General features: G+C 38.3%; 1 protein-coding gene across 6 annotated transcripts in view; it reads right to left on the reverse strand.

The window, feature by feature from the left end:
- Positions 1–17,777, reverse strand: part of ANKRD44 (ankyrin repeat domain 44) — a 293,435-nt gene that overhangs the window by 114,000 nt on the left and 161,658 nt on the right. For all 6 annotated transcript variants that reach the window (XM_081051008.1, XM_081051010.1, XM_081051009.1 and 3 more), the window contains exons 5-8: positions 7,326–7,526; positions 6,872–6,959; positions 4,521–4,663; positions 3,295–3,507 (exon numbers count right to left, since the gene is read on the reverse strand). In XM_081051008.1, the coding sequence (XP_080907134.1) occupies positions 3,295–3,507; positions 4,521–4,663; positions 6,872–6,959; positions 7,326–7,526 (645 nt within the window). The remainder of the gene's footprint in view (positions 1–3,294; positions 3,508–4,520; positions 4,664–6,871; positions 6,960–7,325; positions 7,527–17,777) is intronic.

Genomic DNA, 17,777 nt, shown 5'->3' on the forward strand with positions numbered 1-17,777 from the left:
CTCTCTAACTTCAACACCTAATGACTCTTTCCACACCTTGGACTATAGTTTCTTGGTCTTTTCAATGCCCCTAACGTCCTTTCCTTTTACCTTCACTTAGGACCTTTGATGGTCTCTACTTACAAGATCTAGAACTCTAAAATTCTCTTCATCTATTTTTTCGTTTCTACCTGTTTTCCACCTTCATGAAGACACTACACTCCCCTCCATTTCCTTCCTTTCTTCTCTAACTCTTCTTTTTTCATCCCTTTCTCTGGCTCCTCCTCTTCTTGATCCTAAGAGTAAAGGGTTACTGGAGTCCTCCATTCCCTTCTCTACTCATGCTATGATGTACTCTCTCTTTGGGTGATCCCATCCTTTTCTCTCAGTTTCAATTATCAATCACCTCTATGTAAATGAGGCAACCTAATTTTTTTCTTCTATTCTCTGCTGCTCTCCTCCCACGCTAAAATATCACATTTTCTACTATCAGCTTTCCCAGACTGGCTGTACCAAAGGCTCAAAATCAGCTTCTCAACAACTAAACTCATCAGTTTTCCCTCCTAAACCTAGTCTTTCTCCTGACGTCCCTCTTAATAATAATAATCATTTACTGAGTGCTTAACATGTGGCAGATACTGTTCTAAGTAATTTATGTGAGATAAGTTGTTTAATCCTCCAACAGTTCCATGAAGGAGATACTAATGTTTCCCTAATGTTATAAATAAACTAAGATACACAGAGAGATTGTTTATAATTATACAATTACTGAAAATCAAGGCTAGGTTTGGAATCTAGGAGGTCTGTCCCAGAACTGAACTCTTAACCATTATGCTGTACCACCTCTCTTAGCCAAATTTCAATTCTTACACTTGGCTTCAACTTCTTCATCTCTTGTTTAACCAAATCCTGTTGATTTTCTTTCTGCAAAGCTTTTCCCTTCTGTTGGCTGTTCCCATTCCCCTGTCCTCATTAACTCTTATAGAGACCAATTTTTTTGACTTCTGGTTATCCTCTAGTTGTCCTCTTACTAGGTCCACTCTACCTGAGTTCCTTTTTATAAAAATAAAAGGAGCTTTTATCCCCTTCTAGATATAAAAAATAACAAATGTTCATTGCATCACAATCAGAAAATTAAAACAAACATATAAAAAAGAAACTAAAAATCAAATCATAATTTTATCTCTTTGAGTAACTATTGCTAGCATATTGGCATATGTTCCAGATACTTTTCTTTTTCTATGAATCTACATAGACATATAACTTTTTTTTTTTTAAGGAGGGCGCAGCTCACAGTGGCCCATGTGGGGATCGAACCGGTAACGCTGGTGTTATCAGCACCACGCTCTAACCAACTGACCTAACAGGCCACCCACATATAACTTTTTAAAATTAAAAAAATTGGTTCATATTGACTTATTGCATTTTAATTTTTTCATTGATAACACTGGGTATTATTAGCCTTTTTGATATTTTCTAATCTTAAAGACAAATATGTGTACTTGCGTTTTTCTAATTATAAGTGATACTGAATATTTTTTCACAGGTTTAATGGACATTGTATTCTCTATCTTGTGATCTGTGTTTGCCTATATTTTCTAATAGGTTATCAGACTTTTTCTTATTGATTTTTATGAGCTCTTTATATATTAAGCATATTAACTCTTTGCTTATCATGTATATTGCAGAAAAATTTCCCTGAGTTCTTCCTTTTTCAATTTTATGATAGTTTTTTTTTTCTTTCATTTTTTCATTTTTTTTTTTTTTGGTCTTGTCATATAAAAGTTTAAAATTTTATGCAGTCATATATCTGTGTGTGTGTGTGTGTGTGTGTGTGTGTGTGTGTATTTTGTCTTTATGTTGTCTGTCTCTGGTGTTCTGTGGCCAGATTGCTGTTTCTCATGTTCAGTTCTGATCACATAACCTCTGTAATGACTACTAACCCCCACAGTTTATAGCAGCCCAAACTCCTTGGCCAGTAGAGAGGCCCTCTTCCTTGGTCAGGTCACATTTCAGCTTGTTCCTGGCTCCTTTCTTTCATATGATTTATACCCTACGCAGGCACAATAAATTGCTATTCTGAGAATTTGTCCCATATTTTCCCACTGTTAGAAATTATTTTTTAAAATGTAAAAAGATTTTAATAGTGAATAGAGAAGTCATGAAAATAGATTGATCCGATATTCTTGATATTAAATCTTGGAAATAATTTTTCAAAAGCAGAAGCAGAATACACTGGGACCTTGCTTCAGGATTTCGGTGTGCTTGGGAGAATGGAAGCTGAGGATGAGTATAAGGTCACTTGGCACAGAATAGGATGTTCCTCTATAATCTAAATATATTCAAGAGATGTAACCAGGATCATGAAGGCTGCATGCATATGTTCCTCTTGGTTATCTGTTACAGTGAAGCTGACTAGTTATCTAAAGTTTACCCAGAGTTTTTCTGAACTCCCAACCCCTGTGCTCATGCTGTTCTTTCTGGAATACCTTTCTCAAATTCTTGCTATCCTTCCTCATCTCCTGATATCAACCTTCTGAATCTCAGCTCAAAAGTAATCTCCATTTCTGATGCCCAAGCAAGGAGCAAGTCAACATTTGCTTCTTATAGTTTGCAATGTTTTCATTACTCTCTCATGCCACTCATCACATTCTCTCTTGCCTCTTGATTATCTGAGTGTATTATTTCCCTACCATATTATAACTTCCTAGAGGGCAGAGATCACATCTCATGTTGGAGTACTCTCTCTGTACCAAACAGAGGGCACTAGATAGCCTCAGTAGGTTGGCTGAATAAAGGACTCACCATTAGGACCAGGTCAATGTTATATCAATGAAGCCACTATTGGGGGTTTACTATGGGAAGGCATTTGAGAAACTCCTTGGAGGGCCATGCCAGGGTTAGGAACAGACCTGAGATCATGAGATTAGGCCTTCCGTTTGATTCTTAGCAGCTCTGCCCTATCAGCTTAACATTCACCTCAGTATTAGAATCTGGGCCAAGTCAACATCCCTGAGACCCACCATTTGCTCTGGAACATTCATTGAACTACCAAGGACATGTGGCTAAAACCTCAATGTTTTCCAGTTGGTACCACCACTCCCGTAGAAACAACACAGCTAAACTTCTATAGCACCCCAATACAGGATGAGGCTGTGGAAGTCAAGGTCCTCAGAGTTACAAATCATTAAAATGTGACATAATTTACAGCAGCTGACTTTGCTCAAACAGAGGCTCAATGCAAAGTTATTTAACAGAGAGAGAGAGAGAGAGAGAGACAGAGAGAGAGAGAGAGAGAGACTAAGAGTGTCATACCTGGATGTTAACGTCTGCCCCGTTGTTTACTAACAGCTCAAGACACAAAGCACCATGTGTGGAGGCAGCAGCAAAATGCAAAGGGGTAAACCCACTGTTGTTGGGCTGGTTCACGTTAGCACCGTAGTCAGTCAGCTCATTAACGACAGTGTCCTGCCCATTGTAGCAGGCCAGGTGAAGTGCCGTGTTTCCATAGACATTGATTTCATCAATCTGCGAATGAGTCCAACACAGGGCAATTAAAATCACTGGAGCCAATTTACCCCATTTTCCACAAAAAGCCTAATGGCTCTCCCAGAGAAAGGAAACATCCATTTGTCAATGTAATTTTGCAAAGCTTACTCTTGCCCCAGTGTGGTCATCCTGGAAATGCTTGTCACTGGAGGCAAAGGTCAGCAAGAAGTCAGTGTGGCAAAAAGTGAACCGGGGAGGAAGAGTTAGAGGTTTCAACTTGTGGAGAGACATTTTTGGACTAGGGAAGAGATAAAAAGTGAAAGGCGAAGCTGCCTGGAAATGTCAAAGCAGAACTGAGCAGGGGAGCAATAAAAGGGCCTGAAACTCAGAAGTTGGGGTCAGAAGCCACCGTGGGTTTGGCTGTGCTGTCTGACACCTCACAAGGCTGCATTGTATAGCAGAGCCATGGATCTGTCCAGGAAATTTAGCTCATGGCTCTCTCTTGCTTTCCCAGACCTGCCCCAACTGTTGGGTTTCACAACATCATGGTCTCAATATTGCAACTTGGTTTTCCTTTCCTCCAGGGACAGGATGTCCCAGAGCTTCACCACTGCTCCTGTTCTGTTACCTGAAGGAAAATGAGGTTGGGCTGACCTCTCCAGCTTAGCACTGAACATTTCTGCTCTGAGTCCTCACCATTCATTCATTCATTTCTGCTAAATTCTGTAGTTGGGATGAGGAATTCTAGCCAGTCTTTAAAAACTGACTGGTTAATATGTATTACTTATATATGTTTAACTATTTCTCTATCTTTGTTGATATAGAAAGTTAGTTTGTTTCTGGGTTTCAACTACTTAAAGCTACCCTCATTGTGCTTCATTAGCTGCCCATGTAAACTCAAAAGAGAGGATGCTAGAAATGAGGGGTTTTTTCCCCTTGAATTAAAATATAAACAAGATTTCATTTCAGAACAATGTAAAACCCACAAATACACAGGGTTTTATTTCAAAACAACAGATCCACCATGGGGTGATGCATTAACCATAGCTCACCTCCACACCCAGATTCAGGAGATGTTTGACCACACTGATCTGTCCATTGGAGGCTGCGGCGTGCAAGGGGGTGTAACCCTTCTTATCCTTACACGTCACTTCTGCGTCATGGTTAATGAGCAATGCCACGACGTCCAGGTGGCCTTTAGAAAGCAAGCAGTAGAAAACAGCATTAACCTTTATAGGACAATTTGACGATCCCTTCCACCTAAATTAGCACTATTAGTTTTCACGGCCACCAGCATTTTGCTGAGCTATTTATCAAAAGCTGGTTCATGGCAAATATTCAACAAACATTTAGTGCGTACCTACTATGTACCAGACTTGACATAAACGATGTGGGGGAGAAAAGATGATTCCTATGTGAGACTTCTCTTCAAGGAGATCTAATAGAAGTGATGCATGATCACAAATAAATAATAACAAGGTCCTACTCATACGTTAGTACCACAACCTAAAAAGAATTATGTTAAAATGAAAGCAATGCTTTTGAAACCAATTGCCATTCTTCACTGAAAAATCTAACAATCACAATTTGTTTTGGAAATACTAATGGAAGAAAAAGTCAGTCAGAATGACTCCAGATGATTGTTAAGTCATATGAAATTGCCACTGTTTGACCACTTTTTCTGACCCACAAAAATGGTAATTTCATATGGTTCAACTTATAAGTATTCTTGTGAATTACTGGCAATACAGAAAACCCTTCTAGTTTCAACTCTTGTGGGCATATTTTCTAGAATATTTTCCTTTATTCCCTATCTCACTACATAAAAGTTAATTTCAATTGCAAGTGGTGCTATCTTAAGCTTAAGTGGTGCTATCTTTTGTCATGGTTTTGTCCTTTATTCCCTAAAGATAGTCATCTATATATTTTTTTCCTTTTTGTATCCTGATGACACAAAAAATGATGACTTAACTTCTTTAAAGCAATTCTACACAAAGGTTTTAACTATACATCAGCAAAGAACAAACTTGAAACCCTGGGTTCTTTGAGTCCCATCTCACACTAGCTTAGTGTGTGTACCTGCCTAAATATCAATCTGGCAAATGTTCTCTGTCCTATAGGTACCATGCAGAAATCCAATCTGCTTCATTCAACTCAAAAGTCTGTATCATCTTTAAAAAAACTAGAATGGTTACAAAGTCTTAAGATTTGGGTTTTTTTAAGCACAAAGTTTCATTCAGACCTATCTATACAGATAGCACATAATTAATTTCACCCTGCCCCAACCCACTCTCCTTATTCTCCCCACAATTCATGCTATTCTTTTTATGGTGATTAAAGGCCTGTATGCTTGTTAAAAATAATTCAGAAACGGCTAAAAGGTGTTAAAAGGAAACCAAAATCATCCACAATCACCAACCCTGGAGACAGTCAATCAACATTTCAGTGTATAATATATCCCAGATTGCTGTTATTGTATAGATTTTTTTTAATTGGGATCATATTATTCATACTGTGTTATGATCTGTTTTCACTTAACACAGCACAGAATCTTTCTATGTTAATAAATACTAATGACATCATCACTGTAGTTACTGCAGAGTTTCTCACTGTGTAGATCTTCCATAATTTACCAATACACTCTCCTGTGGCTGGGCATTCAGGTTGTTTATAACTTGGTGCTGATAGAATCTTGTCAGCTTTTCTAATTGCAGGATGTTCTCCAATTAGAAACACAAAGGATGATCTTCATTTCCCACAGTTCCACACTAAGAATAAACTCTACAAGGTCTATCATTTGTCAATGGTACTGGTGCCAACCAAAGTGAAAAATGTAGAAATGTAACTTCTTCCTTCATCTCCCCCATCCAAGCTGGCAGAAGCAAGGACCACAAGTCCTAGCTTTGCTGGCAGTGGAGGAGCAGGAAAATCCATGCTAACTCTGGTCACCTCAACCTACATAGCAGTCAGAGGGTTGACCATCCATTCTTCCTTTTTGTTTCTTTCAAAAATATTTATAAACAAAAAGACAAATAGAATTTATGTCCTTGATTTGCTAGCCAGTCCTATTTCTTTTTAAACACTTTATTTTGCTGCCACAACAACTTAAAATAAGCACAATTTGTGCAGCTTTCCAATCCAGATTGAAACCCATTCGATGAGGTCCAAGCCATGATTAATTCCCTCTTCTCTTTGTAGTAGCAATAAAATCTCTGACAAAGCAACTGCCCAACTAGAGTGTTGGATGCATGACAGTAAAATGGACTAAATCTTAATTCAATTGAATCCCAAGTTTGAAAGAAGTCAGACTTGCTGAAGAGAAAACCTAGATGGTCAATAAGAGACCTGTGGCTTCTTTAATTATGGTTATCTGCACTGTGCTTTCCATTCATGGAATCCTTACCCATATATGCTGCCCAGTGCAGAGCACGCCGGTCCTTCTTGTCGAATGCATTGATGTTTGCCCCTTTGGCCAAGAGTAAATTGACCATCTGAAAGATAACCAACAATGAAATCAAGTGTACACTCTGCAATGGGGAGGGCCCCTCACCACCTGCTGGTGATGAGCCAAATCAGTGTCAAATCTAAAGGAAGTTCAGAGATCGGGAGTTCAAATAAAGTAGGAAGATGATGTCACAGCCAACCCTGTGGCATGTATAGCAGAGGAAAAAGACAGGTGACAGCTTTGTCGAATTCATTGGGGCTCTAAATTTAAAAAGATATAGTTGCCTAAGGTTTGGCATTACAAATATTATCACCACATTCTTTAAAAGTCTGAGCAATAAGATTAGGTTCCACGTGGAGCTAAGAGGGAGGGTCTGTAGGGAAGACTCCTGTCCGTTGATGAGGACACCCACCTCCACATGGCCGTTCAGAGCAGCGTGGTGCAAGGCTGTGCGGCCCCCTCGGTCGGAGACATTGACGCTACTCAGCAGGGGAATGATCACTTCTGCACACTTGACAGCCTTGTTGGCTGCTGCCACGTGGAGGGGCGTCTGCCAGTTCTTGTCCCTTGCATTGACATCAGCCGAGTGCTTAATCAATACTTGTACTGCTTCCTACAACAAAAGCAGAGTTCGCAGGGGTCACTGGCAAATAATCAATATTTATTGGATGTAAGATGCTTCACCAGACCCCGGAACGACGGAAAGGGAAGGCTTCCTGCCCTCACAGGTTGGCTCCAGGTAGATATTCTTCTGCGACAAGCAAGCCAATATGTGATAAAGATCAACTGAGTGGCACAGAGTCAAACAGATTCACTTTTCTTTTGTTAGGCTGACAGCCCTGGCACATCTCCAAAACCAAATAAATCTTCTAAGTATAAATATATGGGTTCCTAATAAGGTATTTTTGGCCAAATGAGAGCACTTGTGCAAGTGTGTATACCAGGGTGAAATATCCATCTGCCAAAAGGCCCTCAAAGATCATCTAAGTTAGAAGCGTTTGTCTGTAAGTCTCCTTCCAACGCCAAAAGCCTCAAAGCCCTTCAGACACTCCTGGATCAATTCATAAGTCTTTGGTTCTCTCAGCCAACATCTTCACCTTCACAGTGTGATCAATCAGCAGTCAAGGGAAGAGGATGCACGTTACTACCTCAATTTGAAGCTACAAGATTGTTCCATCTTTTCCCCACCCTTTCCTTGTTATAACAGGGTACTTTCCTTTCTTCTATTGAATTCCTTCATATTTCCTGGGCCTCTCACTTTTTATTTTTCTTCTATTGACCTAATCAGCTTACTAGCCTCTTGAATTATAACTCTCAACGTCGGCTGTGCAATAAATCATCAGGGGAACCCTTAAAAATACAGATGCTGGGTCCCGCCCCAGAAATTCTAACAGGCCTCAGGATTTCTGTAAAGCTCCCTGGATTGGTTATGCAGCCTGGATCCAGGACACTCTTCTGTTCAATCAAGTGAATGACATAGCTTCTCTAGAGAAAGGAATGACTATTTGTTGTCTCTCTTGATTTCTAGAGACATCCTGGGAGCAGTAAGTGGGGCTCCTTATGGACATCTTGTCAATGTGGCATCAATGAACCAATGAAAGGCATCAGTGCCATACTCCTGCCACCTTTCATGGAACAAGCACTCACCTCTGTCCACATTAATCCCGCAGGCCTGGACTGCCTAATCTACTTTATCATGCAGGTATATAAAAGTGCCCCAAATTAACACTTTTATCAGAGATTAAAATGATGAAATAAAAAGAATGTTCCATGAATCACTTGTAGCAACATACTGAGATGAATGACTAACTTGGACAGCAGAATGAGAGCAAAAAGAAATTAACTGTGCAAATTAGAGAATACAGTTTAAATAAATAGTGTGACTCCATTTAGATGCTACAAATATAAACGGCAATAAGCTGATAGGGCCCAAGAAAACAATTTGTTAATATTATCTGCAAGAGGATATATATGCCATCCCTCCTCAGCAAGACTGACAATAAAGTAATGATTACTAAACATTCCTTGAGACCATTTTAGAGCAAAACGTGTGTACATGTATTATTTATGTTCACCTACTGCGCAAAAACACTGCTAGAATTATAGAACACTAAAAGAAACACTACCCAGGCTCTATCCTAAAAACTAGCTGTGTGAACAAAAAATAAACAAAAGGAGCTAAATCACAATATGAGCATAAGATTTAAATAAAAAAAACATTTTTATCAACTTAGGTTTCATAAATATTGTGGTTTATGTAGATGCACAGACAATTTATTGTCATGTGGGAAGAAACTATTGGAACCTCCATTTATATTTATTTTCTTTAAAAATGAAAGCCTTTTAGCTGGTATTCAGCTTCTGGTTTGGCACTAAGCCCTGAGCCAGCTCCACCGAGGATATGGCCTCACAGTACCCGAGATGCCCTCAGGGGAAGAAAGGGGCTTCCACAGTGCTGAGGGGGTGGGCTTGCCCTCTCCATTCATTCGCCTTGAGTGCACTGAACAGTGATGGGCCTGTCATGTCAATTTACAGATTGTAATATGTACCCTTAAACTAAAAGCATCCTACAATGAGCAAGATTTATGCAAGGAACCCACATAAATAATGTGTAAGTCTGACATTTCTTCTCCTAGTAAGAGTTTTCTATCACCTATATTACAAGGTAAAAGTAATGACAAATTTAATCAGATCTGACAAGAGCTTGGCGAAAACAGAGGAACATCATCTGAAGTCTATTATCTACCTTGGTTCTATAAGACTATGATAAATGCAAAGTCTCACCCTCAGTATATCGTGCCTTGAAATAGTAGCTAATGATAATAGCTCCTATATATAATTTATAAATAAATGAGATACATGTTTTGAAGATGCATGCTGAAAAAGTTTTGCAGATATATGGCAAAAAAGGTTGGAGACAACCATCACAAAGCAATAATGTAGAAAAATGTTATAGTATCCTTTTCACACATTTACAGCTGAATAATAATACATACTGTCACTTTAATACCTTTGCTTTGTGTGTGATTTTATTGTACTTGTGCAGATTCCTGCTTTGCATTAAATATTATATAAATTCAGGGTAGACTAACAAAGCAGAAAATATACAGGGACACTTCACGAATTTATACTATTTGGAGATAAGACCAATGAAATCATTAAAAATTTGTTTTTTAAAGGTAACAAAATGTGATTACTTTTACTCAGACTAGATGAATGAGATATTACCTTCGAAAGCCCCTACTTTTAAATGAATATGTAGAAATGATTTGCATTTCACCCAAAGCCAACAGGCTAAGCAAAGAAAATATATATTTACATGCCAGTTGTAGATTACATATAAATAATCACTTGTGGAGATTGTAAGGGTGAAAAAAAACACCTGTATACTTAAATAGGCAATACTTCTAAAAATATTTTAATCATAAACAATTTTGATCTGTTTCTGTCAAAGTTTTATTGGAACACAGCCTCATTCATGTGTTTATATATTACCTATGGCTGCTTTCAAATTGTAACAGCAGAGTTGAGTATTTGTGACAGAGACCATATGCAGCCATCAAAGCTTAAAATATAGAGGGTGCCAAAAAAAATGTATATGCATTTTAAAGAAAGGAAAACAGTATTAAAATTGTAATACTCAAAATATACCAATAACAAAAGAGGAATACAAGTCATGTGTATCTATGTTTTTGGCACCCCCAGTATTTACTCTCTTGCCCTTTATGGAAAAAGTTTACAGACCCCCCACCAGTCTAGCTCCTTATTTAAATTGCCACAAACTGCAAATTATCAAATATGGTTAAAATAAAATTTACTGGTTAAAATAAAAATAATTACTGTTTTAAGTCCAAATAGTCATCTAAGGAGGGCAGATCCCATTCAAAGAGTCAGAAGCCTCTGTGTTTGGCCCTTGCTATACAGTGGTAGGCTATAGTGAATTTGGGAGGGAGGTGTACAGAGCTGCATTGCTCTGTATAACAGAATGAGAAGATTTGGAGCTCGGAAGAAAGGAAAGGCAAAGGCAGAGAGAGGAGAGAGGACATGGGCCCTGCACCGCAGAGCAGAGGTGGACATCTGGTTGTGAATAGAGTCAGCAGACCAAGAGGGAAGAGGGGAAAGGTGAAGCATAAACCAAATGAAGGAAGCAAAAGCAGGCTTTTGGAGCCAGGCAACCAAAAACTTAAATCTCTGCGAATTCTTTGGAATTGTTGGGAATATTAGCCTTTGCACAAGATGTAGCATGTAGTTTCCAGCCAGTCCTATCTGTTTAGAAGGCAAGGTGTCCCTGACCAACATCTGCGTTACACCTAAAAAATTAGAGAGGAAAAAGGTTCAAGTTCATTAATCAGGTGGGAGAAAAAAGAAGTAGGCAGCATCTCTAATAAAACTTTTCATGTGAACTTTAGGCAATTCCCATGTCAGTGCCAATTTCACCATATTTGTCTGTCATACCATCACTTACTTGGACAGCTCAAGGACACCTAGAATAACCATTATCTTTATTTCTCTGCTTTTACAACATGTTTTAACTTTGCCATTCTTCATTTTTATCTCTATATCTGCTTATGTAAAGAATTACCTAGTTTTCATCTTACTTGACAAGAAAGGACTGTCAAGAAATCCTTCATGTACAAAGGAAGGGTTCTTAATTTCTAAGGATTAACTCTTGCAAATGAAAATACAAGTAGTCTAAAATGGTTGTGGACTTAAATTCACAGACATACAGGATATTAGAAGTAGTCTGACCCCTTCTGAAGTTCAGGGCAACGATCTGTTTGTCTGGCTGACCTAAGGGCTCCTGCATGTTCTACTAGGTGAGATCTTGCTCAGTGGACAGTATCAGCCAAGCACCCTGACATAGATACTTTTACATGTTAATTCTCCTTAGTTATTTACATGTTTCACCTCTGAAGTTTTAGCCTTCAATTTAGCCAAATTGGCTTCATACACTTAATAGACATTTACTATCATATTTTGGCAAAAACAAAGCTGTGGTTTAAAAAGACAACTTTCGTTTTTAAAACTGCCTTTCTCTTTCAAATGCTTAATCTTGGAAGCACTTTAATGTGGTTTTAAAAGAGAATAATTAAATGGCTATGTAGGGATTTAATGATATTTATAATCAAAATAAGTCTCTTTTTTCCTGTTATCACATTGGCTAAAAAAACCTAATACCTAGGCGTTTGCACTGACAAAAATGTACAAGGTGAAAAAAAGAAACTAATGTGAAGGAAGGGAAGTTGAACCCTTTCTGCATCAAGAAATCTTTCTTAAACAGTATTTCTCAAACTATCTGTGATGAAGGACCAGTTTTTTTTTTTAATTCTCATTCCAAATCATCATGAGCCAATACTTTTATAAATACAATAAAAGTAATTAGTAGAATAATACAATTTAAAAAGACAAAGAAACACAAATTAAAAACGCAATTATTTTTTATTAAATTTTGGAGTCATGAAATTACTCTATCAAATTGCTGAATGTTTGCTAAACAGTTTCTGAATGTTTGCACTTCCGGCAGGTAAGACAAAAGCCCAAGGGCCTGGACCAGAAGTCATTACTCAAACCACACTATTCGTAGGGCCCCTTCAAAGCCTCCATTTCTTTTTCTCTTTACTAGCAGATTTCTTTTAATGTGTGATAAGCTTACCAATTTGTGTCTTTTTATTATTTTTTTCCAGTTACAGTTGACATTCAATATTATTTTATATTAGTTTCAGGTGTACAGCAGTGGTTAGACATTTATACATACTATGCAGTGATCCAATTCTTTATTGTTTTTTTTTAATGAACCAGAATATGTGAGGATTCCAGCATTTCTCCTGAGTGGAGGTATCAGCCAGTTAACATTCAGCGTTAGGACTGACTATAGGCCTTGTTGGGTTATACCCCATAGTAGGCTGTCCCATATAAGACATAGAAATAGACAGAGAGAAACTGTCATAGGATGTCACATGGGAAGAAATTGGAGAAAGCACTTGCAGTCACTTTATTTCTAGTTTTTATGACTTTCTCTTTTCACAAAAGGCCACTCTGACCCTGTAACAAGAAGTAGAAACATACTCTATGGCACATGGAAGAGATGAGAAGAAATAGGAAGCATGTGTCCTTTTAAACTGTCACCCCTAATATTTGTTTTTTTACTCTCAAATGTGCATTGCTTTTAAGTGGCCATAAATTACTCATGGAAAAGTAATTGTTTATGAACACGGAGTCCTTGCAGGCATAAGCAATGTCAAATTCCATAAACTGCAAGTTGCTTTAGGTCAGCGTCTGAGTCTTCTACAATTTTCTGTGCTCTACAAAGCCTGGCAGATGCCTTGCACGTAGTGTATATTCAATATACACTATGGGTAGAATAAAAATATTACTATAATCATTAACAAACTCTCTAAGTAATGATATGCAAGTATTAACAAGGTATTTACTATGGGCTGACATCCCTGAGGCTGCACTCAAGTCCTGAAGGCATTTACTCTTTTACTGAAATCACTGGGGCTTTCCTCCTCTATTGCTTATAGCAATTTCATATTCTGTAAGAATAGTGTAAATCAGTGCCCAACTAATTTGTTCAAGTAATCAGATTATTCCTATATAAGTCCCCATTATTAAACTAAACTCAACCTTTATTATTGTAATTATTATTAGAGTATAGTTATTCTAAGAACTAGTAATACAAAGGGGGTTCGCTGAAGACTTTGGGATAGGAAAGAATTCAAAGGAAATTATTCAAGAAGTGCTGGCTTTGAACAACGGGAAGGCCAGATACTAAAGTGTTCCCAATCTTCAATCTCGGGTCTCAAAGTGTAGTATGTAGACCACATGCATCAGAATCTCCTTTTCAAAATGCTGATTTCTGAGCCCAACCACAGGCCTTATCAGAATCCTGGGGGTGAGGTTCTAGAGTAAGTGCTTTTAACAAGCACCCAGATGTCCTGAATGAACACTAAACCTGAGTAACACTCATCTACATCCTAACAGGTTATAAATGCTCACTTTCTTCCTATTCCAGGTAGGATCTATGTTCTCTATGTGGCCATCTTTTTAAATCATAAAGATAGTTGAAAGAAAGAACAACATTCTAGTGTCCCATGTAATTTTCTCAATTCTCCTGCCTACTAGTATTTAGGCCACAATAATGAGGAAAAAACCACATTTTTTTAGAGGAAAGGGGAAAGCATGAGTTTTTAAAATTTAAGCTATAAAATACTTATCCTACTCAGCTCTGGGAAACATCTTTATTTCCGTTGGGACTTCTGTCTGTACAGACACAAGCATATACCCATTTTATTGGTTGGAAAAGAATCCATCAGGGTTCTCTTGTGATTGGAAGGAAGCAGAAGAGCATGGTGGGTAAGAGGGCAGGTTCTCTAGTTACACTCTCTTCCATTTATTGGCTGTAGTGTCCTAGGCTTGTCACTTGATTTTTCGCGATTACATTTCCTAAACTTGGATTAATAACAGTATCAATCTCAAAGAGTGACTCCGAGGTTAAAATTGAATACCACACAGAAAGGGCATGCTCAAGGAATGTTCATCATGACAATATATATTTGGACACAACATCCTCCATTCTACCCCGCAGACAAGATACAACCATTTTTAACTTTTTTAACCAAAAGATAGCCTCTAGAAGATGGAAGTGAAAGCTCCAGCAATTCTCCTTTGGTGCTACTGTCAGTTCATTATAGAAGAAAATGAACTGTGTGAGAGGCCAGCTGCATTTGAACGCAGGCTGTCTGGCTGCGTGCCTGGCTGTCTGCCCTAAATACCATGTCCTGGAAGCCTCACTTTGTACCCTCTCAAGGCCGCTATAGCACTTAACAGAGCCTTCCATCAACTGGGCTTCCATAAACGTGCATTAAACTGTCCAGGTTTGTATGCATTTAATTCCTTTCTGCTCGTTTCCAAGAAAGAAAAACAAAAATACAGGAATAAGCTAAACAGAGGAAACAATATGATACAATTCACAATGACACTTCAGAAAATCCTTCCTGGAAGCCCCAAATTCTGCTCATCTATGCTACCTAGAACTGCAAAATATGTTTCCCTAATATTTTGGTAAGAGACTATCTTCTTTTCTTCATAGCCATGGAAGTAGTTAGAGGGGGAATGAGTGAATCAATAGGAGACAATGCTGTTTGGCTCTAATCATCTGTTCAGCTGTTTCCTTCCTGGGAATCCCAGATGTGGGAGAGGTAAAGGTGGGAGGAGGATGTGGGATTGGGCCTAGAAGGAAGGACACAACACAGCCTGGCCAGTACCAAATAAGTCTTGAAGGTTTATTTCCAGAACCCAACTTATGTTGGATGATTTTAAGGGATATGACCGTGTTTTGATCTACGTTCTTGTCTGCAGAGGAGCTTTTATGATGTCAGGCATGGGTGGACGTTTAAACAATATAATGATCTGATACTCCTATTGTTATAACAGGCTCATGAAATGAATTTAGCAATGAACATTATTTTTCCAGGCACTGAAATCTGAACATAAAATTTGCAGGGGTAGAAAGAAGGCTCAGAAATTTTGACTTGTACTGATATCTTTGACTTATACTGATGCAATTTTAAAACTCATCCTGATTTTGCAGGTTCCAGTGTCTAACTGGCTTCTAATGCCACACTCCCTTAACAAGCTTCAAGTCAGTTTACCTTGCATGCACGAAAGATGATTACCACGAGCATTTTCTGTGGTTCATACTAGTTCAATGTTAGCAGTTGCACAGAGAATCATGTTAACACAGTTGAGACCCCAGTCTTTAATGAATCACTCAAAAAACAATTATTTACTGAGCAAGCTAGATGCTAAAAATACAATGACAAGCAATAGATGTGGCACTCATTTCAAGGAACTTACTGTCTAGAAGATCCTTTTAATTAAAATAGAATAACAATTTCAATGGTAGTTTTGTATTGTGTCAAGTTGAACTACATTTCCCAGAATTCCCTCCCTGTATTGTTCCATTTAGGGTTGGCCATAAAAGTAATCTGCATGAGTTTTAGAAGGCATAAATGAAACCACAGCCTGACTGGTGTGTTGGCTGCCAGGTAATATTATAGTTTATGCATGATGTCACTGACCAGCTGGATCAATGTGTTGGCACAGGGCAGTACTGGATTGATGCTTCTTCAGATCCAACTGTATCTTCTTCAGCTTCTCCCATTCTTAGGCCAGTTATGTGCAAGCTCAGAGGTAAAGCATGCAGCTCCTTCTGCAAGTCACCCACGCCCACAATGTTGAGGCATTTTAGAGACAGATAGGGGTTCTGTTCTCCCCCATTTCATGTCCAGATTTTCTTACCAACTGTAGATCCTGCTGGCCTACAGTGACTTCGAGACGACACAGAAGTCAAAGTGACAGTCTGACATAAACTTCTTCAGTAGCTTGTACAATTATGTAATGTCTATTACTGTAGTAAATACCTTATTCTATATCTCTATATCTCTCATGGTGATTCTGCTTCCCTGATTGAACACTGAACCCTGTGAGATCAATTTACCTACACTTTAGAAGCAAAGAGGCTTTAAGACAAGATAGAGTTTATAAGCCTTTCAAAGAAGAAATTTTTGTTAATACCTATTCACGTAAGTAATCTCAGTGCTTATCAATCCAAGCAATAGACACATGCTGAGCACACGTAGCCCCCTTTGGCAAGTGTTAAAAGCCAAATTCCACAATCCCAGAGCAAACCTTCTCTGTTCTTTACCCCTCAAGCCTTCTTCCCTTTCCTGAGCTATTATTTGAAGGGGTGTGGGCGTATAGCATAAGAGTAATGGCAACAGGATCGAATTCAAAAAAGGAAAATCTGAATTTAGGACTTCCACAGCAGAGCGATGTGCTTTGGAGTTTAAATGCCCGCAGTCATTTCAAACAATGGTTACAGACACTTCAATTTTCATTAGAAACTTTTCAACTTGCTGTGACAGATATTAATATGAAGGTATCCTCTTTTGCAAGCTTATAGGTGACCCTGATTATTCACAGCTCAGAGCCTGTTTGCATTTTATTTCTTTTCTTGCAAGAAACACCTGCAAAAAACTTTTTTTGTCCAGCAAAGCTGCAAGGGAATTGATTCCTTAGAAAAGCAACAAATGCCTTTTTCAGATATAAAGATTGGTCCATCCTGGGTTGACTGAATTCAAACACACTAAAAATATGTAAAGAAGGCAGGCTGATGGTTGATGGAAAATGGATATTTTGAGGATTGAAGCCTTTGCAGCTAGTTGAGCCAACAAAAGTGGCGATCACTTGGGAAAAGTAACATAGTACTAAAACCATCTGCTTTTGTGTCTTTCTGTCCCACTAGACGACATGCTTCCTGAGGACAGGGCCATGTGTCTTATTTTTTGCTGTAACTGCATCAGCAAGCACAGTGCCTGGTATATAGGAAGTGTTTAGTAAATGTTTTTCTGAACTAGAAAGACCTGATTCTTGTTAAAAGAGGAAACAAACCCGTATTTTTCAAAAGATACTTGATTTTTAAATTTTTTTTCTAGTTTACCAAAGATCAAATAGTCTTAAAAGATGAGGAAAAATACCTCTGTGAAGGAGCTGGTTTCATGAAACTGGTTGTACAAACTCAAGCAGCCCATTGAACAAGCTTTCCCAGGTAAAACAGAAATGAAATGTGGAACCGTAAGAAGAGTGAATTCCCCATGATCAGAGCTAGGCAATTTAAGATCATATGTCTCCCTCATTCCATATGGGCTATTTGGAAAGACAATACAACCAATCTCATAAAAACTACCCAAATCACACAGCACAGGAAGGAAGATTATGAGCATTAAGCTAACTATTATCTACCAAATATACTGTGAAATTTCCAGATAGTTCCAAAGAGGAAAAGCTGACACTGATGACA

Source organism: Rhinolophus hipposideros (assembly GCF_964194185.1).
Source record: "Rhinolophus hipposideros genome assembly, chromosome: 6".
NCBI lineage: Eukaryota > Metazoa > Chordata > Mammalia > Chiroptera > Rhinolophidae > Rhinolophus > Rhinolophus hipposideros.